Source organism: Sander lucioperca, chromosome 5 (genome assembly GCF_008315115.2).
Source record: "Sander lucioperca isolate FBNREF2018 chromosome 5, SLUC_FBN_1.2, whole genome shotgun sequence".
Classification (NCBI taxonomy): domain Eukaryota; kingdom Metazoa; phylum Chordata; class Actinopteri; order Perciformes; family Percidae; genus Sander; species Sander lucioperca.
This window is the reverse complement of record NC_050177.1, coordinates 42872927-42900884: the sequence shown is the minus strand read 5'-3', so window position 1 is coordinate 42900884 and position 27958 is coordinate 42872927. Positions and strand designations below refer to the sequence as shown.

General features: G+C 41.8%; 3 protein-coding genes across 3 annotated transcripts; 2 read left to right on the top strand and 1 right to left on the bottom strand.

Annotated features, from left to right (window-relative positions):
• Nucleotides 1–29: 29 nt before the first annotated feature.
• Nucleotides 30–9381, bottom strand: sars2 (seryl-tRNA synthetase 2, mitochondrial). Its single transcript, XM_031283684.2, has 16 exons — nt 9077–9381; nt 6391–6486; nt 6201–6230; nt 5926–6066; nt 5321–5375; nt 5158–5221; nt 4765–4870; nt 4594–4641; nt 3892–4000; nt 3507–3552; nt 3330–3417; nt 3021–3133; nt 2720–2813; nt 2071–2163; nt 1916–1981; nt 30–303 (listed from the first exon to the last, which is right to left on the bottom strand). Exons 1-16 carry the CDS (start codon nt 9350–9352, stop codon nt 163–165), a joined length of 1566 nt encoding a protein of 521 aa, XP_031139544.1. The 5' UTR covers nt 9353–9381; the 3' UTR covers nt 30–162.
• Nucleotides 9382–9716: 335 nt separating this feature from the next.
• si:dkey-260j18.2 (uncharacterized protein LOC325231 homolog) lies at nt 9717–17469 on the top strand. The gene is made up of 5 exons (XM_031283682.2): nt 9717–10287; nt 10654–10807; nt 10984–11062; nt 12497–12724; nt 12934–17469. Exons 2-5 carry the CDS (start codon nt 10654–10656, stop codon nt 14429–14431), a joined length of 1959 nt encoding a protein of 652 aa, XP_031139542.1. The 5' UTR covers nt 9717–10287; the 3' UTR covers nt 14432–17469.
• Nucleotides 17470–17905: 436 nt separating this feature from the next.
• slc5a2 (solute carrier family 5 member 2) lies at nt 17906–27747 on the top strand. The gene is made up of 15 exons (XM_031283680.2): nt 17906–18004; nt 18198–18269; nt 18796–18900; nt 19111–19170; nt 19291–19395; nt 19485–19590; nt 20112–20192; nt 20929–21158; nt 22905–23040; nt 23216–23323; nt 24050–24200; nt 25746–25914; nt 26025–26240; nt 26857–26986; nt 27063–27747. The coding sequence occupies exons 1-15, from the start codon at nt 17906–17908 to the stop codon at nt 27281–27283; spliced, it is 1989 nt and encodes a 662-aa protein (XP_031139540.1). The 3' UTR covers nt 27284–27747.
• Nucleotides 27748–27958: the final 211 nt, after the last annotated feature.

The following is a 27958-nucleotide window of genomic DNA, read 5'->3' as shown; positions in this document are numbered from 1 at the left end:
CTAGGTTCATTTTGCGCCGGAATTGTCCTTTAACAATAGGCACACAACAAAATGTATGAAATATCCTTATGAGTGTTAAATAGCAACTTTCTGTCTGACTTGATGGTTGAATGTGAACTGGCTCCCACCTCAGGCGTTTACAGGTGTGTGCTTGTATTTGTGTCATCTGGTCTTGGGAGCAGGTCTGGGTGGTCGACTGGGCTGGTTGGGTCCGATGTATTTCAGTGGAGTGTACTTTGGCGTCTCGATCACTTCTAGGCCCAAATAAGGCTGCAGGGCCCGGGGGACACGCACTGTTCCATCCTTGGGAAATGGAGAAAAAGGACGGAGACAAAAGAAACAGCAACAAAAATAGCATCATTAACAACACAGTGATGTTAAGTCCAGTGGATTTAAAAAAATCTTGAAATAAATATGTTAAAAAACATTTTGAAGTAGCTGGGTTTACACCAATTGGGTTGCACTAAATCCCTTGCAACTTTGGGCCGGCGAGTCGCCGGCCTCAGCGTCAGGAAGTATCGCGTGATATCAGGTCTCGCGATGCAACGAATTGCTTCACGGCACTGCACGCATATGGCCATTCAGGAACCGGCTAACAAGGTAGCGATGGAGTTTTTCACACTATCGTCATGGCTGAGCCGGCAAAAAAGAAGCAGAAAGCTAGGAAAGCATTGTCGGAGGTACAGAGAAAGAGGAAACGGCAGACCGACCGAGCGAGGACTCAGACACAAGTAAACATAGGAGCTGCCAAATATCTATTCCCAAGCTGTAGGGGGAGCTCTATAGAGAAACCTGCGAGCAAAAAGCGAGAAAACAGCGAAGAAATGGCCAAAACTGCATATCGCCCCTTTAATGCCCATTTTTATAGAGGATGTAAAATGCTTAAATAAAAACAAAAACAGAAGAAATAAAGTGTTTATTTAAAGTTTTTCATTGTGACATGCATTTTGACAATGCTAAATTAAAAGCTAATCACAACCCAGAAAACAAAGTGAAGAGGTGTACTGCATTTCTTTGTTCAGGAGAAAGTGCTCCTTGCACTATTCTAATGGGCATTTTACACCCAAGAAAGAGATCTCATACAAGTAAAGAAATGGGGGAATTAATGGGTCGTTACTGTACAATTACTGACTATCAAAATGACCAATGCCTCTTTTAGGCATTCGCCTGTAAATGAGTGAACTAAGCCTGCAATATTTGTTGGACAATTTCTCTCCCTCAGCAAAATGTAAAACTGTTTTGCAATTTAGAGGTAATCGAAGTATTATTTTCTATCGTTAAGTCAGCATTTCTAATGACCAATTTATATAAAAATGTTTTGACTAACAACAATCACCAGGGGGAGCTACTTCAACACAGGTGCATGCAAATTAGGGCTGCACAATTAATTGCAATTTTATCAAAATTGCAATATGGACTAGTGCAATATCCAAATCGCAGGGGGGGCGCAATATTTGTTAAAGGCAAAATATGTGTCTAACCATTCTGAATGAAGTATTGTGGTGCTGCAGCGACGTCCTGGGCCTACAGATCCTATCCTACAGACTAAAGAAAAACATCTTTGTTTGGTACAGAGTCTTGCAAAAATCACACTACATGACTATAGTACATTTTTATTTGTGTTTCAATGAAAATGGATCATTCCCTCCAATATCGTGAATCATATCGCAATCGCAACATCAGTCAAAATAATCGCAATTTGACATTTTCCTCATATCGTGCAGCCCTAATGCAAATGAATTTAGCCCAGTGGAAAGGGAACAAGGTCATGTTTTGTTGGAGTCGCTGACTTATGCTTTTATAGTGTCTTGAATCTATTTTGTCATTCTCTAGGACAATTATTTAATGCATTAAAGGTTTTCCAGGTTTGTGTGAACCCTCATGTGTGAAGTGTGCCCTCATGTTGGTGTCTTACTTTGGTCTGGTGAGTCTCCAGTATAGCGATGATGGTTCGGGGGATGGCACATGCTGTAGCATTCACCTAGAGAAAAATTAAAAAATTAAAAAAAACATTATGGAGATGGTACACTGCTGTGAACTAAACCCGCAGGATTGTACAGCAATGCTTACTGTGTGGGCGTACTGCAGGCTGCCATCCTCTCTCTCATACAGGATGTTGAGGCGTCTGCTTTGGTAGTCTGTACAGTTGGACCCACTGGAAATCTGATATATATATATATATATATATATATATTGAGAGAGAGAGAGAGAGAGAGAGAAGAACAGCAATCAAAATCAGCAGCTAAATACAGCTAACTGGCTCTGTGGAGCTCAATGGGTATGGCTACAATAGACAGACCTTGTTTGAATGGAAAAAAATCTGTCATCTTCCCCCATTAGACATGATTGGCATTCATAGCACATGCAGTACCATCATCATCTTTACCATTGTCTTTTTTTATTAAACAGAAGTTATTGACTCTCTTTCAACCTTTCAAAGCAGTACTGCTTTTTTCCCCCTCAACTGCTTGTGCAGCATTTTGTAGCTAAATAGAGTCCAAATGTTCCTCGCATGTTTGGGCACCCTACAGACTTTTGACTGACAAAGAAAGGGAGTCACTAATGACTGAAGGCATTTTTGTTTGTCTATTATCACAAATTAACATCTTTACATTAGTCACAGTCAGCAGATATCTCAGTTGACATCCAGTCATTTCCTACGCATCTGACTTACAATGTCGAAATAATGTAAGTAGGTAACTGATATAATGGGACTGACCTCTCCATAGCTGTCCCTCCCAGGCATCCATGCTTCAATGTCATACTTTCTGTGTGCTGGAGGACCCAGTTCCTGTGTTGGCATGTCCAGCACTCTGAGTGAAAACGCACATACAGACACCTTGGAGCTACAAATAGAGCCATAACTCACACAAATATTCTACATATCATGTCAAATTTATTGGATGTATGAAACAACATGGCAACTAAGATTGTGACTGTATGTGAGAGAATGTATTTCTATTTGTTTGTGTGTGTGTGTGTGTGTGTGTGTGTGTGTGTGTGTGTGTGTGTGTGTTAACCTGTAATGTAGTTCCAGTGCAGAAAACATCTCTTTCTGCAAAGAGACAAACTCCCCCAGCAGCTGAGAGCTCTCTTCTCCTGTCTCATCTGCTGTTATTCCAAACATCTCTACCTGGACAGACAGACACACAACACACAGTTAATTAAAAAGCTCATCATCATAATAAATTAGGCACTTGTTTATAACCTTAATAAAAAAAATTGCAATCACTTATTAACAGCAAACAAAGAGTTAGCAATACACAGTTTTGTATACATATTCATCCAAGCAACTCGTATGTCTCTAATATACAATATGTCCTTGTAACCTTGTTAAAGTGATGTACTCTGTAGAGCCCCCATGTCTCTCTGCCCGTGTCCGTCTCTGCTCTGTAGCAGGTGCTGCTGCACACCGTCCTGCAGCGGGAGATGACAGATCATGTCAGCTAGAATTACTCCAATATAACACTATCCGTAGCAAACAAGGAGTGAGGGGTACTTCTCACCTGACAGGCAGGTCCTTCCAATTTACTGCATGATCCATGAAATAGCCTGGAGAAGAGAGGAACTCTACACTTACTACACTAGAAAAGCTCTAACTAGGTAAACAAAGTACAAACGTATGTATGTATGTGTGTGTGTGTGTGTGTGTGTGTGTGTGTGTGTGTGTGTGTGTGTGTTTGTGTGTGTGTGTGTGTGTGTGTGTGTGTGTGTGTGGTGTTTAGTGAAATTACAAAGGAAAACCAGGAAAGCACCTGTAGCGTTCACTGGTACTGATAAACAACCTTATTGGTTATTTATTGTTCGATGAAATTAAAACCTCATCGTGATAGCAACACATTAAGACATTAGTGCATACATTTATTAACAGTGAAGAAGAATGAATTTTACCTGCCACCCCGACCTCTCCCGTCCCAGCCAGATTGAGGTCTGGGAAACGGGCCTGGTCCAGTGAATAGACCTGAGAGCGATGGGCGTTGGGCTGCATTCCACAACCCTCCTGAAGGTGGACGAAACAGAATGATGAAAAAAAATAAAAGAGGAGATGTCAGCGGGAGTAGGATATTGTGTGGCTTGAAAGATGCTTTGGTCTTCGAACTGATATGTCCGAGTATTATGTTTCAAAAATATTTGATTTGATATTTAATTTATCCATCCATCCATCCATCTACATCCGCTTATCCGGGGTTGGGTCGCAGGGGCAGCAGTTCCAGCAGTTCCAGCAGTTCCAGCAGGGGACCCCAAACTTCCCTTTCCCGAGCCACATTGACCAGCTCTGAGTGGGGGATCCCGAGGCGTTCCCAGGCCAGCTTGGAGATATAATCCCTCCACCTAGTCCTGGGTCTTCCCCGAGGCCTCCTCCCAGCTGGACGTGCCAGGAACACCTCCCTAGGGAGGCGCCCAGGGGGGAAAGCTGGCTCCTTTTGACGCAAATTTTATTGATGTGCATGTAAATTTTCTTTCCTTTTTTTTTTTTTTTTTTAACGATATTAAGTTTAGTATCTTCCAATTATGTCAAACTGTCTTCTCTTGACAACATCTATGCAAAATCAGGAATTTTCGAAACAAATGGCTCAGAGTTCTGCTACTTACAAACACTGCCCCCTTCAGCATGTCAGGTACAACCATAGGAATGAAGCCCTGCAGGAGTCAAAAAGAAAACTCAAGTTTGGCTATCCTATATGTTAACAGAATAATACAAATAATAATACATTCAGTTTGCAGACTTTATACAGTATCTAATATTTCAAAACACATGCTTACCCGTCGCTGCAGTGTGTCAAGGGCAAAGTTTTGGAGTGCAGTCTGAAGTCTGGCCCCTGCTCCCCTCAGATAGTAGGACCTGTGGCCAGAGACATGAGCTAGATGTCTGCAGAATGGGAATAGAGGAACAAAGTATAATGACCCCCCTTTCATATCAATGAACTTAATATTAGATAAATTATTATGGTATTACCATATTCATACAAAATGGCACTTTGCTCTTCAAACTTTTCGTATCTTTGCTCTGAACCTGCAGGCTGACTAAACAGAAAAACTACCATCTCTTCTTCAGTTTTCTTTGAACAAAAGGTTCAGAAGAATAGTGCACAAAAAACACGTGTGGAATATCAAGTGGGACAAGTACTTAAAACCAAAGGTCAGAGTCCTCCTCACCGCTGCCTGATGAGACCCAACTCCTCCCCCAGCTCTACATGGCCTCTGGGCTTGAAGTCAAACTCTACAGCAGAGAGAGCGCAGATTAAGATATTTGTATTTTTAAACACACAAGGGTAAAGCACTTAAGATTATTATTGATCTGACACATCAGATCAATTACCTGGTTTCTGTCCAACCAGTTCCACCACCCTTGCCTGGCTCTCGTCTCCAACTGGCTGAAAAAGAAAAGATGAACTTTAGGAAGTTTCAAACTACACTCACTTTAAAAAGACACAGTTCGCAGTAAATTTCTCCCCAGACGTAGACTGGGTAAACCCAGCCCGATCTGCCGGCGATTTGATTTCGCCCTGCAGCTCAGGCTGAAACCTGTACATTTATCTATCCTGCTTCCGTTACAATTTTGCGGGGACCAATCACAAACTGGTTTATCCACCTGGCGCGCTATTGGCGGGTTTAACACAATGACGATAGAGAAGCGACCAAGCAGCTTCTTGTTTACATTCAACAAAGCGGCCACCGAAGCGCAGCAACCGGTTGATGCCGCTGTCACTACTACGTCACCCGGATCGTTGGTCTGATTGGTTGAAGGACTATCTCAATTGCGTACAGAGTCATTTGAACTATGCCCGTTGATCACACCTCTTGTGCAGTAGAAAATACAGAGCAGACTCCCCAGACTGATGTTCAATATTAAAAGAGTGAGCTTGGTCTGGTGATAGCCAGACTACCCCAGATGCACAGGACAAAGTGTGTGTGTGTCCTCACCACATCAGGGTGTGTGGCGTTGGGCAGTCTGAGCGCTCGTCCATAGTGTTCCTGATCCAGCTCAGTCTCTTTGGGGTAAAGTTGATTCAGTCTGTTGCGGATCTCTCGGCCCTTCTGCAGAGCCTGGGTGTACTCTGGAAGCTGCGTGATAAACAACAAGGACTCAGTGCTGGTCCCAAATGTGATTTACCACTGAAGAGTGCACTGAAAGCAGAGTAATAATGCCAAGATTGACTGAGTCAATAAAGTATTAAGTTCTAAAGTGCCAAACTTACATTGCCGAGGGCTTTCTTGTCGTTCTTGGCCTGTGAAGAAAAGATGATTCATGTCACAATTATGGATGCAGCTTTATACTCAAAGTAGTGAAAATGAAATCACATCCATAAGTTCTATATATTCAAAACAATCAACACAAACATCAGAAAAGTGGTGACTGTGACCAGTGCTGTAATAACCTTTACTGACCACTAGAGCTTTGACTGTGTCACTGATGTGTTTCTTCTGCTCCTCCAGCCCTGAGATTTCTGTCTTCACTGCCTGAAGCTCCTGCCACACACATACCTAGTGGACACACACACACACACACACACACACACACACACACACAATTGAAAATCCAGTAGAACAGTGGGCTCACCATGTTTTCCTTAAAATTACATTTTATCCACATTTAAGGACAACGCTTGAATGCTTATAATAGCTATATCTTTTGAGTTGGCTTATCTTGCTTTAGCTTTGTCGTCTTTGTTTAGCTGTATGTCTGCTGCATCTTCCTATACAGTAGTTTTTCAATGTACTCGTAGCCTATATACAGTATGTAAGACTATTGAGAGATACTGACAACCTGAGTTAAATTTGTTGTGTGTCAACAGTGGACCAACAAAGTTTTGGTCCGATTCTAAATACTGTATTTACTTGTTCCGACATTTCTTTGAAGCAATATTGTGATTATAGTTAGTATCATAACCTACATTAGGGATGAGCGAGTACAGCATTATCTGTATCTGTATACCATATGAATTATCTGTATCTGTATTCGGACTGGGCGTGGCCTAACCCGGAAGTGGGCGGGATTTAACCCGGAAGTGGGTCTGTTTGTCTTGAAATGGGCGGGGCTTTAACGGTATGTTATTTTAAGCATGCAATTGAAAAGATGGGTTGATCAGAAATTGTTATATTTATTGCTGATTAGAAAACTACATGACAGCATCAGCATTGAGCTTCAGATCAATGGTTTTGATCACGATAAACTATATACAGAGCAAGAACAATGAATACAACACATGCGGTTGCAATTATGAAGTAAAATGTAATGAACAAGAGTTTTCATACTCAACATAACTTTCTTTTTTTTAACTTTTAATTTTTTTATGATCAGTGTGGTTCTTTTTTATTTTTTTTATTTCCACACCAGGTATGTGTGTGTGTGTGTGTGTGTGTGTGTGTGTGTGTGTGTGTGTGTGAGAGTGTGTGTGAGTGAGTAACAGAGAGACAGAGAGAGAGAGAAAGAGAGAGAGGGGTGCGGGGGGGACTGTGTTTTTCAGATCTGTTTAGAGCCAGCTGACGGTTTAAAAAAGAAAAAAAATCTCCGACAGGCAGAGACGCAACGCGAGTCGCATTCTACTAAGCATCACGTCTGAACAAACCCCACGTTTACCAGAACTCTACTGGTTAATAAGTAAGTACTACAAACCGAAGTAAAAAACAAACCTGAAGCTGAAAAAACCCTGAACGTTAACGGAAAAGACCGGCGAACCTGAGTGACTGAGGGAGAGACAGACAGAGAGAGTTGTTCTGTGTGTGAGTGAGCAGAGCGGGACACAGCAACACAATAAATCTGTATGTGTGTAGGGGAGGGGCGCTGTGACGACTAGCCTATCACAGAACGCAGACATAGTCAACTACCCAATCAAGATTTTTATTCAATCCGAGAACAGATATTGACTCGTATTACTCGTATAATACTCGTACTCGGCAAAAGTGCTTTATCCGTACCGGATACTCGTTTCAGCCGAGTATCCGGCTCAACTCTAACCTACATTACCATTTTTATGAGTACTTTAACAGACTTTATAACCAATTGTAAATGTATTGTACATCATTTCCATTCAGTCACTCAGTGTTGTGAATCTGTTATATTCCATTGTGTTAAAACTCCGAAGCCTCATCTGACCTTGTATCATACATTGTGTCACTGTTCCCTCTCTGATGAGTCAGAGTCAACACACAGAAGTCAAGCCAGTAGATGTTACAATATGAACCACATAACAGATGACATAAAGAGCTGCAGTTCCATTAAGAGCTTTAAATCTGTGTGTGTGTGTTTGTTTTTTTTTTATTGTGCCCTGCCAGGGGACTGCAGATGGCTGTCCTAACTGTGGCTAACTCTGGTACAATGCGTCAAATGGTAACATTTATAGTTAAAATTGTACATGGTCCCTAATAAAATTGTACACGGTCCCTAATAACAAAATAATATTAAAAAAATAATTGTAATTGTGATGTTCCATCCATCCTTACTGGTATTCCAGCGAAGAATTCAATTTTATTATTGACTCACCAATAGCATGTTATGCTGTAGTACGAGCAACACTGGCTAGGTTAGCAACAGGCTGCACTCTGATTGAGTATATTGAGCTGTTGCTTAATGCTGAGATGCAAGAACTGTGTGAAAAAGCCTAGAATTTAGAATAAAGTTCCCTGTGTCTGAACAATGTGAATGTCAACGTCGTGGATCTTAAGATGTACAGATTCAAATTCAAAGGTGCTTTATTGGCATTAAAGTTTTAATAACAATGTTGCTAAATACAAAATACAATTTGTCCAAATATTCGGACAGTACACAATAAGTAATATGAACATTAACACAACAAGATTGATTTATATTAATTATATATACTGTGTGTGTGTGTGTGTGTGTGTGTGTGTGTGTCATTCACTGTCCCTCAGTTTTTTGACATGTTGATAGAAATTGGGCAGCAAGGTCATTCAGCTCTTTGAACTTGTTAAAATAAATATTATGCTTTACATTCTGTGCTTTTGCTCATTTATAAGCAGCCACACAGCCCGCTGTTAACCCCAGAAAAGATAAAGTTGTCACGGCTTTAATGTCCCAAACAGGACGGCATTTGCAGATAAAAGAAACACTTACAATATTCCTGACATCGTCCCCTCGCAGGTCCCCCTTCCTGTTCTCTACATTTGCTATGACTTTGTCGGTCTCCTCACACACTGCTCTCATATCGAGCTCGGGCTTGTCGCTATAACCTTCACGGACATGCTCGTACAAACTGCTCCGGGCTCCGTGGGAAAAGCGGTGCGGGATGAACACACGTGTCCTCTGCCTTGAACATTGTCTTGCTACCGGCTTTAACACAGTCAGAACAGTGCCTCCAACTCTTGCGACCATGCCGATGCAGGTCGCCATGTTTGTCTTGTGGTTAATGTTGCATTCATGGTTATGGGAATAATTGTTATTGTACTCTGTGTGTGCTCTCGATCAGCCTTTCTCCATGCACTTCAAAAGTTATGCGTTTGATTACAACATTATCACTTAAATGGAAGCATAATATATGATTATAATACTGACTATTCACACTTCGTAGCCTTGCTTCTTGTCTTTTTTTAAATGCTCATTGAACTATGAAGCAAAACGGTTTTACGTAAAACGGTCATATCTGCCTTAAATGCAGCATGAATGCGGAATTCAGTATTTAGGAAATTAAATCAAAATAAAACCAGTGTGTTTATTTAAAATTATATTTAAAAATATATATAACTGCTATTTTACGCAACGGTTTTCACATAATATCAAAGAGCGAGCTGGAAACGTTTAATTTTCCCAGTGACAGAAAACGACTCAGCTCCAAACAATCGTCACGAGCCAAAGGTCATCCAATCAGATGAGCGGAAGTTTAACGTTGCGGTAATCCGGTTCAGACGTGACAAGTGCGGCCGACTGAACTCAGTCCTAATTTCTGCCCTGTAGGCTCTGCAAACTATTTTCTTCGTTACTGCCTTACCACCGAGCTGGACGTGTGAGCATAATGCCATGGTGGACTGATATGTGTTACGACGAGAAGCCTTTGCACAGCGGGAGAATTGTTCCTTTGTAAGCTAGTTTGGTCAGTAACGTTGGTGATGGATGAGCAGCGAGTAGCCTGAACGCGTCTTCTCCACAGGGCCCGGGACGAGCGTTTAAACTGAGCCCGGAGGACTAAGACACCCAGATGAGAGCAAGCAAAACCTCCCGAAGCTTCTGGTAATAACCGGGTACTTAGCCTGCCCCAAACTGCCTCACCAATTTCTGTTGAAAGTGAGACCCAACCAGCCTTCACGGTGGAAACGAGAAGAAGAGCAAAGGTACTGTAAGCTAAAAAAAACATCTTACCGGTAAACTGATGCTACAACAACAGTCTGCTTTGTGTTTGTTATCTATTATAGCCAGTCGTTTATGGGTTAACATACTTGTTATTGTCCTTGTGGTATAAAAAAAGGTTAACATACTGCAACTAGGAAGTGGGGTAAATATGTAGCAAACTTAAAATTAAGCTGTATCATGATCTTTGTCATAAAGCAACGTTTTTGTTTACCTGGGTCATATATGTTATAAGCCTCTATCTACATAGGACTGTCTGTTACAGATAGGCCTTGCATGCATATAGGTTAACACATTTTCTGTGAATAATTCTCTGGCCAAACTATGAGTGTTTGCGTACTGTACCTCAGATGAATGCTGTGCGGGGGGGCACAGTCACCTGGCGTCCCCAGCCGTGGCAGGATGGGGACGGGGGAGGAGGAGAACCTCTGTCGGACAGCGACTCAGAGGAGGAGGACTTCCCTGATGACAGTACCACACCACTGGGAGACTACATCACACATGGTGAGACAGATACATGACGAGACTAGAGAGGATGGTGTTGGGAATTTGGAAACTACTCATTAAGTTTCACCTGTCATCCCAACCTCTCTCTATTCTGCTTTGTCTAATTCTTACTCACCCCTCCTTCTGTTCTCGCCCTCCTCTCGTTTCTCCTTCCTCTTTCTGCTTTGTTTTAGGATTGAAGCAGCTCCTGGATGCTCAGCAGCTGTGTGATGTTACTCTACTTGTTGAGGGAAAGAAGTTCATGTGTCACAGGTATGACTGCTATATAGTACAAAGAAGCTGATACATAGAAAAACAATAATTGTTAATAATTTAGGAGTGCTGATAAGCTTGGAAATTGAAGAAGTTTCTGGGGACTTTGATGATTTACGTAGAGACATTATGAGGAGAATTAGGATCAAGCAGTACAATTTAACCATAGTGTAGTGTCATCTCAACTCTGAAGTTCCTGTCTTTCTGAAGGAGCATGCTGGACATACAAGATTAGAGATTGCCAAATAAGGTCCTTCTTCACTCATCTATGCATGTGTGAAGATGTTATTGGATTATATACAACAGCTATTCTTACCTAAGTAACAAGGCACATTGTAGGTACCCCAGACCACATGCAGCACATTCTAGGGTCAGACAGACAGTCAGTCTGACATCTACTCAGAGTTCACTTTATCTATGGCAGGGATCTTCAACAGGGGGTCCGGCACCCCAAGGGGGTCCTCAAAGTCAGTGCAGGGGGGCCTCCAAATTATTGTTGTTTTTTTTAAAAAAAATTCCGAAAAAATTAAAAAGCCCTAAAAACAATTCAGCATATTATAAGCAAATATAAATCCCCACTGATGATAGGCTTACTGGCCTATAAGGTAATCACTAAGGTAGCCATCCACAGATACAGTTCATCCTCCTAAAGGATTCACTGTGCCACATTTATGTTTAACATTAAAACAACTATTAGCCTATTTTAATATAGTTTAGTATTCTATGCAAAAAAAAGGTATGTATAAAGGCTTTAGGCGGCCCCACAGGTTATTGTAGGCCCAGTTTATTATGCAACTTCATTTTATACAATATATGTAGTAGGGGGTCCCTGATCCGTCTCTCTCTCAGCTAAGGGGGGTCCTTGGCTTAAAAAACGTTGAAGACCCATGATCTATGGTGTGTGCATATGCTTCTCCAGTGTGACTACTCTGTGTGTATGGGGTGTAATCTTATTCCGGTGACCTTGGGAGTCAGAGAAAAACAGGCAAAAACAGTATTTTGTATCATGCAGCGGTTAAATCCCAGTCAATTGAGAAGACAGAGATTTGAACTGTTGCTTTGCCTGAGACAGGTTTTGATATAGTGTTGGTTGTGTTGGTCCCTGACCTTAACGTGCCCTGTGGTACCACTGTCCCAACTTACACAGCATCAGTTCGTAAACTGGAAATAATTACTTACCCAAGTATTATAACATAGATTGCAAAGCAGATGTAACTGATGAAGTTGCAATTATACAGCCAGCTCTGTTCTTGTAGAAAGCTGTTTGCATCCTCTGTTTGATATCAAAAAGGGGGAAATATATTGAACACATTGGTTTGACTGTGAGCTACTTCTTGTGAGTAGACACAAACTTAGCACTGTAAAATGTAGAAATGTCTTCTGCATGTGATATGAAACCGTTATCTTCTATCTTTCATCCTTCTCTCCCCTCAGAGTCCTCTTAGCAGCCGTGAGCCCGTACTTTCGGGCCATGTTCACCAGCCCGCTGGTAGAGTCTCGCCTCACTGAGATCCGACTGGAGGAGGTGACGCCGTCTGTCATGGAGACTGTCATCCAGTTTGTGTACACCGGTGAGGCTGGGCTCTCTCTGGACACAGCTGAGGATCTGTTTGTGGCCGCCAACCGGCTTCAGGTGATGCCCCTTCAAGACCTGTGCTCCAGGTAAATCTGCTGTATAAAAGTGACAGATGATCAAGTTTACAGCCTTATTCATTAGCCTTTACAATTCAGGTGGCTATCTATTTACTTTGGCATTAGGTTTAACAAACCAGCTTCTGTCTTCTGCATTTTAAACCCTCTTGTCTCATTTCCTCTTCTGCCCCTCTGTCTTTCTCTCCCCTTGTGGTTGTTCTCTACTCTTATCTCTCCAGGTTTCTATTTGAGCACCTCTCAGTGGATAACTGCCTGGGGATGTACTCTCTTGCTCGCTCTCACCATGACCAGCTGCTGCTGCGTGCCTCCCTGCGGCTCGTAGCCCAGCACTTCCCCCGGGTGGCCCGGCAGAAAGACTTCCTCCTGCTTGACCACGGCACCTTAGGCAGCCTCCTGAGCTCTGACCGCCTGGGGGTGGACTCGGAAGCAGAGGTTTACGACGCTGCACGCCGCTGGGCAGAGCACCAACCCTTAGATCGCTATGCCCACATGCCAGCTCTGCTTCACCACCTGCGGCCGGGGCTGCTGTCCCAGGAAGAGAGCCGAAGACTGTGCCAGGAGTTGGGGCCCGCTGCAGCTGGTGAGGGCCTTGGGGGGCCTCTGAGACCACGGGAGGGCATGTTTGAGAAGAAGATTGTCTGTGTGGACCTGACACCTCGGGAAGAAGATAATTTAGCTGCAAGAGACTATACAGTGGACTGCTTTGATCCTCGGACAGGGAAGTGGGAGAAGTTAGCAGCACTGGGTTCACTGGTCAGTCCCGGCTGTACGGCTGTAGGTGACCGGCTGTTTGTAGCGGGTGGGATTCTGCGGACAGGCTCTGTGTCTGCAGCTGTGCATGAATATGATGCAGTGTTGGACCGCTGGGTAGAGCGGCCTTCCATGATCCAGCCGCGGGCTATGTTAGGCCTGCTGGGCTGTGGAGAGTCTATCTATGCCTTGGGTGGTAGTAACCGCTCAGCTCTGCTGGACTCCAGTGAGACCCTGGAGCTGACTACGCTTCAGTGGGCTCCAGGGCCTCGGTTACCGCTCCCTCTGCGCGCCTTTGCCAGCGCAGCATTACGTGGGCGGCTTTACCTTCTGGGTGGAACCACACTTGAACAGAACCGTGCTGTGGTCCACTCAGGGGTGCTTATTTATCATACCCTAACAGACTGCTGGACACGTGTGGCTCTGGACTCCGGCGCCACCTGTCTTGCTGGAGGAGTAGCAGTGCGAGGAGGAGTGTGTGCAATTGGGGGATACATGAGGGATACCACCAAGTTCCTGGATGGAAACTACACCAATCTGGAGACTTTAGACGCCACTGGGCGTGTTCTGTTTTTCAGAGAGGGCAGGGGGTCTGGAGTAGAGAGGGAGGTGACTGGGGGAGGGGTGATGGTCACTGCAGAGCAGCGAGGGGGTGCAGGTGGTGGAAGCGACCGTTCCCCAAGCCCTGTGGTATTTCCCGGGCTGCCACGGCGGATTGCAGCTGGGGGCGTGGCCAGGTGGAAACGCAGGATTTATGTGCTGGGTGGGGAAAACGGCTCACGGTTCTATGACAGTGTGTACTGTTGGAAGCCCGGCTGGCGCAGTTGGGTCCAGAGACGTGAGAAACTCCCTGGAGACACTGGAGGGGTGAGCCAGTTTGGGTGTACCACTTTAAAGTTCCCTAAGAAACACATCCTGTCCAGACTGAGACTAGCCAAAGAAAACTGCAAGAAGTCCACTGACTAGCTTTGTAGGGACCAGTATGACTGAAGTCGAGGCAGCCGTTCATTTAACACAAGATGAGCTCCAGGCTGAGTTCGAATTAGCTCTTCTGTTGGTCTTGAGATGAAATCACAAGGAAGAGACCATTTTATACAGCCTGAGTGCAGCCCAGAGTAGACCTATAATGGACTAGATGCAGAAATGTAATATGGATAATAAAATGATGTACAAGTGGAGCCAGAAACTGGTTAAAAGTCAGGCAACGTGCAGCTGAATGTAACTAGTTAACTATTTGTTAGAACAGTAGTCCTTTGAGAGAAAAAGGCCTTTTTAATTGTTTTGTTAAAACAAAATGTTATTTTCAGCTTTTTGCTGGCATAAGTTTTTAATGGCTGTTTGGAAACCATTTGAATGCTGTGAATCTTTAAGCAGCGTCTAGTTTAGACACAAGGACATTGGCACATTTCTGACCATGCTATGTTCCACTTTATTTTCTTTTTGTTTTTTCTCTAATGTGAGTTTGTAAAGCATTTTGAAACTGCAATAAGGGATATACAAATAAACTTGACTTAAGTGAAATATATATTTCATAAAACTACTTGCATATAGTTTTTACTTGTACCATTAGTCATTTTGTTTTTTAATCAACAAAATAGAGCCAAAAATGTACTTTGGCACATAAGGTATATGAGTTACAAATCTGCTTTTTAAAACGAACTGAATCTTTTTATTATCAAAGTCATAACCCAGTGAAGAGCTGAACGTCCTGCAGGAACTGCAGGAAACCTAAGTGGGTTTTTGATGGCACAGCAATGGCTCATTTGTTCACTTTCATGCTTCACAACATCAGGAAAGTCAAATACCTGCCCCTGGACACGGCCTAGTGTTGAATATGGCAAAGCCCTGTTCACTGGTCTCACTAGGCAGGCAGCCAGGTCCCTCCAACTGATCCCAAATATGGCACACAGACCAGATAGCGTCCTTTCACTTGGTAGAAACTGTGCTTATGTTTGGTGTTCTTAAATGCTCTTTTTAAAGGTCCTGCCTCAAACAAGTGGAACATAGCAGTGGGAGAAATGTGTAGATAAGGCTGAATACACAAAAGATGAACACCGTCTTCCATATTAATAGATATGACAATGTGTGTGTTTAAGTACAGAAAATCCACTGTCAAAAGGATTTGGTATAGACGTTTATGAAGATGTGCTGCAAAGAAAACTTGAACAGTTTTTTTCAGCTAGCATGGTGTGATTACAGGGACGCAAGGTAAATATGTGCAGGTGTCGTGAAGATGACCTACAGAAATTGTGTCTAGACTACCGCACCTTTTCTAAACCTTCAAGCCAGGTGAACAGTTGTCTACTTGATTTATCAGCCGTGTCAAAATTACATTTTGGTTTTAATTGCTCCAGCCACAGGACCCGTGAATGTGTTTGGCATGGAGGTAATGGATTATCTGAATACGTTAGCACTGCACCTAATTTATTGAAATGTATTTCAAAGGTTTTTGTTGTTTCGAAATGGTAACTTTTTTGCTCTGACTACAGCTCGGCGTTCTGCAGGATGGCACTATAGGCTAAGATAGACTTGTCAAACAGGAGCAGATGTGTCGAGATCTGAAAGTGGTTTTAAAGTAACTTAATTCTTAAATTCTGATTTTATGAAAGGTCAGAACGTTTGCCCACAAATGTAAGCACATTGTTTTGCTGTAGGCCACCGTGTTTTCCTCAGTCTTTTCACTTCTGTTTTCCTCTCTTATTTACTCACATTGATGAAATCCAGATACTTCTGCGGGTGATATGTGCATATGAAAAACACTGCCAGCTGTGTCTGAAAATGGCAGAACTCTACCAGTGTTGTCATCAGATTGCAAACTACCAAACAAGACCATAAAACAAGGCTATTTTGAGATTGTTTTGGGCTTAAAGTCAGACCCAGAGAAAATCACTGAAAGATGTCTGTGACATTAAAATGAATTAGTTTTAAATGCTAAAATAGCAGCAGGGAAATATTTTTTGGAGTTAATTCACTCAGAACCTGCTGAGTTGACCTTACCATCTTAACAATCAACGTTTTCATTACTGCAGGCCAGATATTAGTTTTCAGATGTAACTTTAGATTGGTTAACATTGACACAGTTTAGATTCTGTGAGTACATTATCAACCAAAAAGAAGAAATTGGGATGGATACAGGATGTAATGGCAAAATAGGGATTCCTTTTTCAGATCTTACAACTGGGATATGACGTAGTGTGACTGTGTATAGGATCCTAGACCTGCAAAGTGGATTTATTGCTGAAGCAGTAATTCAATAGTAGCCTGAAAATAAAAAATGTAAACCTGCTAATAAGCATTAATTTGGTGAGAAAAAGAGAGGGTATTTCACATAATGTAATTGTAAAACTTGATCATTGAGGCCAAATTGATGTAGCTCCCCCAAAAAGGACTCAAATTAGACTGGTCAGGTTTGTCTCATAGCTCTGCTTTCCACTGGGTTATAATGAGTCAACCTATCAATAGATTCAAACGTAGATTTCGGTCAAACCACCCTACCTTGTAAAACTTTCCAAAGTGTTACAATGACTCCCTCAAGAACAGAATAGTGAAACTTCCCCAATTTCCCAGCTAACAGCAGATGTTTAACACCACCAGTTACTTTATTTAAGAAGTAGTGAGTTCACTAGTCAAACACACAACATATACCTTTTTTAGTTTTTGTTATTTTGGTTGGTGATGAGATGTGAGCTTTAGTGTGTGTTGCCTTTTTCATTTCAAATATCTGAATTTTCACCTTGAAATGTCACATGAGTTGGTTTTCTTTTTCCTTCGCGTGTTTCGTATGACACGTGGAAGGTGATTGTGTGCATGTTTTCTATGCTGAGGTTAAAATCTGTTTAACACAAGCTCTTTGCACACAGGCACACACCCAAATACTGTGTGTGTCCATTCACAGAAGTGAAACTGCCCTCATTTGTACACCTGACCCAAGTTTGTGATCTGAAAGGCAAATGGATGTTTTGATGAAAGCAGTGCTATCAAATGATTAAAGGACTGTTTGCTTATGTGTTTTTCACTGGTGAATTTTTACTACTGCAGGAACAGTGATTAAGTATTTTGGCTAATTATGTGCCCCCCACCATACAAAAATGAAGTACCTGTAGTACCTTGAAAATCCAGTGGAACTACATGACGGATACCTGTTTTGTCATGGTTGGGTGTTAATAATTCCTCTAATAAACTGCTGGCACTGCCCATTGTCACAGTCACAGCTGGCCAAAGTTCTCACTTGAACTGACCACTACAAATCTACTGCCGAGGCATCACTCTTCTACAGATGCAGTTTTTTTTTTCTTGTTCATATTGATATCTAAGTTTAGATGTTTTTTGCAGATGAAGGTGGTATTGTTTAGGCTTTATTAGAAGCAAAGCTCCAGATAAATCAAAGGCAGGTTGTAGTATAGAAAGCTAATTAAATCAAGCTACAGGATAAGTGAAGCAATGGCGGAGCCCTCGTCAGACAAAGTGATCATCAACAACCCAGCAGACATCGCCGTCATTGTTGGATATTTCATCATGGTTATTAGTGTCGGCATTTGGGTGAGTGCACCTGTGTTAGTCTGTGTGCGTAACTGAGACTGAGTCTAATCTTTGGGAGATTATTATGACTAAATTTAAAGAAAATGTATACCACCATAAAATATTTATGTCTCATAATTGTATGCATAAGGAAACACAGGTGACATTGATTTTGGTTTGTGAGAATAACACAATTGTCCGGTCTGTGTTTTAGGCCATGTTTCGGACCAAACGTGGGACAGTTGCAGGATATTTCCTGGCAGGACGCACCATGACCTGGTGGCCGGTGAGTTCAATAAAGAGCTAGCCCAATATTAGCTTATTAATATCAGTGTATATGTTGGCCGATAAGACGTTGCAGCACAGAAATGCAAAGGTTATGTTATCATTTCATAGTTTGTCCATCAGAGGGGGCTGAAGTTTATTTTTACACTGTAAAATACCCTGCTCAGTATATTAAACCTTTTTTTTTTAGGGAATCCTTATCAAAAATGTATGCGGCAGGAGTATTGTAACTGTAAGTTAAGTTCATGTCTTTTAGTCATGGAAGGATGTCGAGGCAAAGTTTGTCCAAATATAGGTCATATCCTTTTGTATCTTAATAAGAAACAAAATATAGTGGTTCCTTCCAGAAAAGGGGCAATATATGGCCTGATTTTGAAACTCATAAAGATTTTGATGGGTGAATGTGCTGTGCATGTCTCTGTTTTGTGCATTTCTGGTCATAGTCTTCATACTGTATGATGTCACGGTACTCCTGTAGGTTTGGATTTGGTTTCTTCAGTGATTTTCTGTGTTCTTTTTTAATTCAGGTTGGTGCATCTCTGTTTGCCAGCAACATTGGTAGTGGTCACTTTGTGGGCCTGGCAGGCACTGGGGCAGCGAGTGGCATCGCTGTGGGAGGGTTCGAGTGGAATGTAAGTCATACTCACAGCTTGTACAACTCTGCAGTTTAATTCCTATGAATCACCATTTTAAAACACTGAATTCATGCATACATTACTCTTGTGCCAAAAGCCACCTGAATCTACTGCAGTAGGTAAAAGTCTCTCACAGTGGATTTGGAGGATAACATGATTTAACATGTCATACGTTATACATTGTGTGTTGTTCATTTACTGTGTCAGGCTCTGTTCATCGTGCTGCTGCTGGGCTGGTTGTTTGTACCTGTCTACCTCACAGCTGGGGTAAGTAGTAAGTAGTTCAGGCTGTATTATCATGTGTTAACACGTGTATCGTTCACTGACATGATGACTTCTGTAATTTCCTATATTGATACGCCCACTGTGTGAAATGTGTTGTGTTAGGTGATCACGATGCCGCAGTACCTGAAGAAGAGGTTCGGAGGGACCAGGATCAGCCTCTACCTCTCCGTTATCTCTCTGTTCCTCTACATTTTCACCAAGATCTCAGTGAGTCATCCCGTCTGAGAAAACAAAACATACAGTACGTTTCTTTCTTCGTTCCTTCCCTCCCCCCACCTCTCTCTGTCTCTCTCCAGGTGGATATGTTTTCGGGGGCTGTGTTCATCCAGCAGGCATTAGGGTGGAACATCTACTTAGCCGTCATCACCCTTCTGTTAATAACAGCCTTGTACACTGTTACAGGTACGTAGCCTATGTAAGGAGCCTAGTCCAATTTTAACACATGAGCATTAGTTTACCCATCATGACGGTAGTATTCCTTTTTTTAAGTAAACTTATTTTCATTTAGCCTCTGAAAACAGTTGTATAATGTCTTCTGTGACTCTGGAGGAAGCACCCTTATCATGTCAAAGTCATGTCATCAGGGTTATCTTGGCTTGGGCTTGGAAACTGCAAATTCAAAACAGAAAACCTGTGTTACAAACTGGGGGGTAGAGTTTGAAAGATGTGAGCATTCAAAGGGAAGAGGGGGTTTAATGAAAAGATTATACGTGTTGCATTGTGGGAAATGTAGGAATGTAGTGTTTTTGGAGCTTGGCCTAACAATCAGTTTAAATCGTCCTCTGCTGCTTCAATTCTTTTTACCTGTCTCTTGCAAGTCCCCCAACTTTATCAAATTGCGATACGAGATTGTTGAAGTACCTCTTTAAATGTCACAATTTGTGTAAGTGTGTGTATTTTGAGGTGCGTGACTGTGTTACCAGGTGGCCTGGCTGCTCTGATGTACACTGACACAGTTCAGACCTTTGTCATCATTGCCGGGGCCTTCGTCCTCACTGGCTTCTGTAAGTACATCATATTTAACCTTCCAAAAGATATTTTTATTCACACTACACACAGTTCATGTTTTTGGCTTCTGTCAGTCCCTCTAGGCCTGTGGCTATGCCCCTCCCTAGCAGCTTCACAACAGGAAAGCGATTAACCAGGGTCAGTAATCATTCATTTCACTGCAGCAGTGTACAGTACGCTGACACTGCAGAGCCGCAAAACTCTCCACCTCAGCCTACACAACGACAACCACCCCCTGCAACTTTATTGATTTCTTTATACTTGGTCAATATATAGCAGTATGATCCTTATGTAGATTATTGACAAAGGAGGAGGCAGACAAGATAAAAGTGGGCAAGAAACCAGTGGAGGAGGGAAAAAAGGCCACCTTCTTCTGTGAATTGGTGATGCGTTGAGATAATAGTGCTGACTCAGCAGCTGACTCATATCTTTAGTTAGGACAACAAGAGAGCTTTGGACTTTTGAGCTGAGTAGGAAAGAGCAAAGCATACAGTGTGTGTATTTATTTTTAATTTTTTTTTTTTTTTTTACATAAAACAGTCTTGTTTTACATGTTGTTAATGTAGTAACAGGGATATTCATGCATACCATGCAGCTATGCGAATTTAAGGGTTGAATGGAATTCGGAGGTGAATTGAGTGTCATCACTTTGAATGGAAGAACACCACGAGGGTCCAGCATAAAATACACAGAAATTACAAAGAACTTACCCTTTCTCCTTTTGACTTCCAGCTTTTGCTGAAGTAGGAGGCTACAGCGCTCTGCTGGCCAAATACAGCTCTGCTATGCCAAGTAATTTCTCTTCAATGGATCCCCAGCGCTACAACATCTCCCCCCACTGCTATACCCCCAGACAGGACGCCTTCAGCATGCTGAGGCACCCAACCACAGGGGACTTGCCCTGGCCTGGAGTGCTGTTTGGAATTGCTATAGTGGGAGGCTGGTACTGGTGTTCAGACCAGGTGAATATCCCAGTTTGACGTTGATGTTGAAAAGCTTTGGTTTAGTTTCTCCATCCTGGGGGAATTCAAGGAGAGGGAAAGGGCAGAAAGTGACACAGAGCTGGTATTAGTGCTCAAGGTATACACATAGATCAACCAATGTCTAGTAACTACATGTTTGGTTTAAATTGAGATAAGACCAGAATCTGACTTCTTAACATCTTACAATAAGATAAGATAAGATTTTAAGTTTTGCTAATGTTATCTCCCTGCATTTTGTTAAATTGGTCTTCAAATGCCTAAATAACGCTGCTCCCCCACCCCTTTGCAAAACAATAACAAGACAGCAAAGCGGTACCAGATCCACCACCCGAGCAGCGTTAAAAGGCAATTGTAGTATCCCTTTCCGTAGAACATCATTTGCCCAAACTGCCTTTTCAGTAAAAGGAGCAAAATTATGGAACTCTCTGCCAGACCACTTGAAATGTATCCCAACATTAGCCACCTTCAAAAAAACAAAAACAAATTGTGGCTAATTCAGGAACAATACTGCTCTCATATTTAGTTTTTACACTGTGCTCTCTCTGTATACTTTCTTTCCTTTTTCATTTCATTCCATTGTATTTCATCTCTATCTTATTTTTAATAATGTAAATCTGTATTTTTAATTTTAACCAAAAGCCCTACTAGGGACAAGTGTCGTGAATTAGCTTCAGCTAAAAACACTATGATACATACATCAGATGACTGTTTAAGCTTATCTATGTTTTTCAAATCTGTCCCTATCTACATAAACCTTTAATAATAATATCAAAAATATAATGCCTTAGAAATCAGTATTTTTTGGTTAAAATAAATAAATATATATAATTTTAATAATTTACCACCTTTTTTCCTGTTTGCTCTATTGGAAAAATCTATTTAGCATCTTTGCCTATCCTTAAGGAGCAGGAATGATCAGGGAGACCTAAAAACCAAATAACTCTCCAGCCATACATAATGCAATGCAAGGAAAACTGCATTTATTAAAAACTAGTGTGTTTCTGCATGTGGCCTTTATCACAGCCATACAACCACTTTAGTAAAGGGGAAAACACCAGTATGTCAGTAGAATGACAGCAGCAAGAGTCATTTCATTGTAACCATATAGTTTAGCTTCCTTTGTTTCTGTGGTTACATGAATATTGATCCAAATAATATGCAGTAAGATACACTGGGATGTTATTTCATTGGCTGCTGACAGATTAGCTGTTTTAGCTTACGTGTTTATATTGAAACATGGATTGGGAACCCAGGTCCCCATACGGACCAAAGTATGGTGGTGGACTGGTAGCTGGAGAGGTGCCTCCTCCTAGGCACTGCCAAGGTGCTCTTGAGCAAGGCACCGAACCCCCAACTGCTCTGGGCGCCTCTCCATGGGCACTCACTCTCACTCTGACATCTCTCCATTAGTGCATGTATAGGTACTGAGCATGTGTGTGTAATTCAGGCCTGTGTGTAATGTATAATAACAACAGAGTGAAAACATTGTAATTTCCCCTTGTGGGATTAATAAAGTATACATTACATTATAACACACAATTTAAATAAAAAAACTACTTCTCCTAATTCAAAAACGGATGGACCCTTTTGGTGCTTACTCACAAACTGAACCAAACTCTATAAACCTTGACTAGATTTCCAGCCCTACTCTTTGGAAATGTTTCTCATGTGTGAAACAGTCTTTTCTTGACACACAATAAGCTATCCTGTCTTGTATGACTCCAGGTGATAGTCCAGCGGTGCCTTGCAGCTCGTAGTCTGACCCATGTGAAGGCCGGCTGCATCATGTGTGGCTACCTCAAACTGCTGCCAATGTTCCTCATGGTGTTCCCCGGCATGATCAGCAGGGTACTCTACCCAGGTCTGTGGCTTACACTTGTCCTTTCAAATCACATTTAAAGGGGGTTGACAAAAACAACAGACACAGCATTAGAGTGAAGTATGATACCTCTGCATGGTTGTACTTTTATCAAGCAAATGTCATAAAAAGAAAGCTGTATCTTCATGCTGTGTATGTGTTTTTCCTCCACCTGTAGATGAGGTTGGCTGTGTTGTCCCTGAGGTGTGTGAGAGGGTGTGTGGGACTGAAGTGGGCTGCTCCAACATCGCTTATCCTAAACTGGTGGTGTCAATTATGCCAAATGGTAAGAACACATAACAAACAGTGTGTTTACATGCACAGCAGTACAGACTACTTTTAAAAAAGATGAGGAGGATCAGGGGCGATTCTAGGATCAGACCTTTAGGGGGGGCTCAGCACCTGATGAGAATGTGACACAGATACAGTGCCTTGCAAAAGTGTTAACTCCATCCCCCCTGCTAAATCAGTAATTTCACTGGATAAAATGAATATATGTATTTATTATTAAAACAGAGGATAAATGCAAAATATTGAACATGTGAAAAAACTAAGAAAGTCCCTTTATGGACTACCAGAATCAAATGAAATGATAATGAGGTGTAAACAATAAATATATAAAAAATAAAACTTGACTGGGTTACAGGTGTACAGCATTGGTGACAGCAACACAGGATATTAAACCTGTTTCTTTGAACCTGTAATCATTTGTCCTCTGTCACTAACAGACACGTTTGCAAACTGTAACTTGAAGCACTAAAATTCATTTAAAAAAATAAATAATGAATTTGTTTTTTATTATAATTTTTTTCATCTGGGCTGAGATGAAATGTAGAGGGGCTTGAGCCCCCCCAAAAAGGGTATAAAATCGCCACTGAGGAGGATAAGTTTTACGTTCCGTTTCTCATCCTTTCCACTCTCACCACCCTTTTTGGCCAACTTCCTCTGATCTTCTCTCTGTCCCCTTCTTCATCCCCGCACCTTTTCTTGCTGCCTTGATCTCTCTGTGCAGGTTTGCGAGGTCTGATGCTGGCTGTGATGTTGGCTGCTCTCATGTCCTCTTTGGCCTCCATCTTTAACAGCAGCAGCACTCTGTTCACCATGGACATCTGGACTCGTATCAGACCATGGGCCACCCAGCGCGAGCTGCTTATTGTGGGCAGGTAAATGGACGGTGTCTTTCTCTTGTGCTAACCGATTACAAACCATATGTCACTGGACTACATTCACTACTTTTAAGGAAGTACACTGAATTTTGCTCACAAACATTCAATGATGCAACGCTGTGACTTAAGGTCTTTGTCAGGGAAACATCAGAGCATCATATGATACGAAAAAACACCCATTATGCCCAAGCAGTTTGTTATGCATGTAAAAAAAAAGAGGATTACACTTAGTGGTGGGCGGCTTGATCCAAATATCGATAATATCGATAGCCTACCAATGTTGGTATTGATATTGATCAATACCAGTGTAATGAGATCTTTCTCTCCATTGTGCACTGCTGCAGTTTCATCAAAGAGGCAAACTGGCCGGGCGCCTGGGTAGCCCACCTGGTAAAGTGTGCGCCCATATACAGAGGCTCAGTCCTCGCCGCCGCGGCCATAGCTTCGGTTCCGACCTGCGGCCCTTTGCTGCATGTCATTCCCTCTCTCTCTCTCCCCTTTCATGACTAAGCTGTCCTATCGAATAAAGGCCTAAAATGCCAAAAAAAATAATCTTAAAAAAAAAAGTGCCGCTGCTTTCACATGCCGCTCCTGTCACGGTGCAGAGCAGGCACACTTTGCTCCTCCTCCCCCCTCTTGTGATTTCATGTTGTATTTTCAGGCCAAAAATGAAACAACGGCAAGCTGAATCATTTTTAAAAGGCTGTAAGATACAGTGTTAACACACATTTATACAAGGATATGAAAATTCTGTCCTGGGTTTTAACTTATTAATAATCCAAAGGAAAAATCACAAAAACACTTAAAGGTCATGAAAATTCATTCAGATTTAGCATTTTGATGATGAGTCCACTTTAATTATTAAAAGTATCGGTATCTGCGATACTGGCCCTGTATTTACTTGGTATCGGATCGATACCTAATTTTGCAGTATCGCACACCACTAGATTACAGTACAGGACACATGGAATGCAGTTTGTTCTGCATTTTTATATTTTACAACACACATTTTTTTAAAATGAACAAAACAATGTGTACAATGTCTAATATGCTTCTTCTTCCTGATAAAGTCTTTTTCATGATGCTACGGTTCTACTCCATGCATAGATGGCATTTACACTGCTAGGGTTTGGGTAAGGGTTTTACTAATAAGAACAATTTTTGGGGGATTTTGCGTTCAACTTACCAATAGCTGATATTTTGTGCCATTAACCATTTTGAAATTTCTTCCCTTATAGACTTTAAATCACATAGCCTAACGAAGGTTTATAGGTGGCCAATGAAATGTCATTAAGATAAGTAGACTGAGCTCCTCAACTGAAACCCAGGATACAAGTGCTAATTGTGATGTGATTGATACCACGACTTTAAAAGTTTATCTTAAGGGCTTCTGTTGAAACAAACATTGCAGTTTTGACCAATTAATTCTGGGGCTATTCCAAAGTGTATGAATGTATGATACTGTGAATTGATATGGATAGGTTTGAAGGCATCACCAACGGCCCATGTATTTCTTCTTTTTGATTTTCCTCTCCTTTTTAGAGTCTGGGTTCTGTGCATCGTAGCCGTCAGTATCTGTTGGATCCCAGTTGTGCAGGCGGCTCAGAGCGGTCAGCTGTTTGATTACATCCAGTCAGTCTCAAGCTATCTGGCTCCGCCTATCGCCTCAGTCTTCCTCCTGGCTGTGTTTGTTAAGAGGGTCAATGAAAAGGTGAGATGACACACATGGTAACATCATATTAAATCATATTACCATTGATGAAACACCTGGGGGAATCATACCAACAGAACATTTGATTTTCCATCTGCCTTCACCTCAAGGGTGCCTTCTGGGGCCTGATAGGCGGCCTGCTGATGGGTCTGTGCCGGATGTTGCCTGAGTTCTGGTTCGGTTCCGGCAGCTGTGTTTTCCCGTCTTACTGCCCTTTCTTGGTGTGTGGGATCCATTACCTCCACTTTGCAATCATACTCTTCTTCTGTACGTCAGTTCTGGTGCTGGTGGTCAGCTACTGCACCCAGCCCATAGAAGATCTACATGTAAGTGACTTATTTAGTTGATAAACTCAAAGATGCACTGATTCACTAAGACCCCACATGTTTGTGTAACAGGAGGTACACAAAATATCAGTCATATCAAGTTCCTTAAGACAAAATCTTATTCATTAAGGGGCCATGATATTAGGGTGGCTGTGCAATTAATCTGAATTTTAATAACGGTTACGATTTTGGCTCCTAATGATCACAAAAAAACGATTATTACGCACATTACGTTTTGCAAGTAAACTCTTATTTTGTCTTGTGTTCTGAATTAGAAAAAAAAAAACAGTTCAACAGAAACAGTATGAAGGGAAATTTCACAGTTCAAGGTGTTTCCACTGTTGATTTGTTTAACTGTTTCACTGTTAAGTTCAATAAATGCATCATCTTTCCAAAAGTCAATGAGGAATCATGTTAAATAATGCTGATTTCTACATTGACCAAAATAATTGTGATTATGATTTTTTTCATATTCGAGCAGCCATGTCAACATAACATGAAAGCATTTTGAGAGCGCGCTGATCTGCAACTGGATTAAGCAAAACCTGCCAGCATTTTAGAGGAAATGTACAAATGTTGTCTGTTTCTATGGCTTATGAAATTGTTTTCTTTTCAGCTCCATCGTCTGGTGTTCAGCCTGCGTCATTCAAAAGAGGAGAGGAAGGATTTGGACTGGGAGCAGGAAGAGAAAGGAAAAAGAGCTCGGAGAGAGGCTGAGGAGAGGATGAGGGAGAATAGTGATGCAGGTAAGAAAGAAAGGATGTCACAGTCACAAAAACAGACAAATCTAGGAGAAAGTACTAACTCTTCTCTCTTCCTCAGTGGCTGAAGAGGGGAACAAGTCTTGTATCTGTCGCATGGTTGGTCGGTTCTGTGGTGGGGGCAGCGGCAGCGGCAGCAGCTCCCAGGCCCACGAGCAAGACACTGAGGCATCAAAGAAGCTGCCTGACATCAGCGAGGACCCGGTGTGGAAGTACATTGTGGATGTTAATGCTCTCATTATGATGGCTGTAGCAGTTTTTTTGTGGGGTTACTACGCTTAGCAGTCATATTAATTCTAGTCGAAAGTGCATGTGAGTTGGAATCTTGATGTGATTAAGTTTAATCACTTTGTTGGTATGATTCGGTTAGTCACTCTTCAGAGAATAAATAAAACAATGTCGCCACCTGTTGGTAAGTACTTGTCACTGCAAATCATAGAGATGTCACAATTACAAAAAAAGGTACAAATTAGGCAGCCATGCAAGTATACAGTATACTACCAACAGTCTCACTTCTCTGTAGAGCACAATGGGTTGTGATCATTCACTGCATTTCTCCAACAGTGTGTGTAATGCAGTCTAAAAATGTTTTATGAGGTTAGAATGCCATTACTGTATACTCTTACATGTTGATTCAATCACAAGTCAATCACTGAGATAAGAGGTGCGAGAAGAAAAAAGTATTATGTGGACGCCAGGTAAAATGTATATTCAATAAAGTATCAAGTAGCCCGAAGATGTGTTTTTTCGACTCCTTTTAAGACTTTGGCTCAAGAAATCAATGAAAAGTATGAAATTGAGTCACTTTACAAAAGTCACCAAGAGAGCAATTAATACCCAGAAGTTAATATCGTAGGCTAATGTGCATGTCTAGTTCTCAATGTGGTCTCTAATCTGTATTTAAATGTGCTTTGTCATTTAATCAGTCATATGATAAATCATAAGATTGTCATAAGT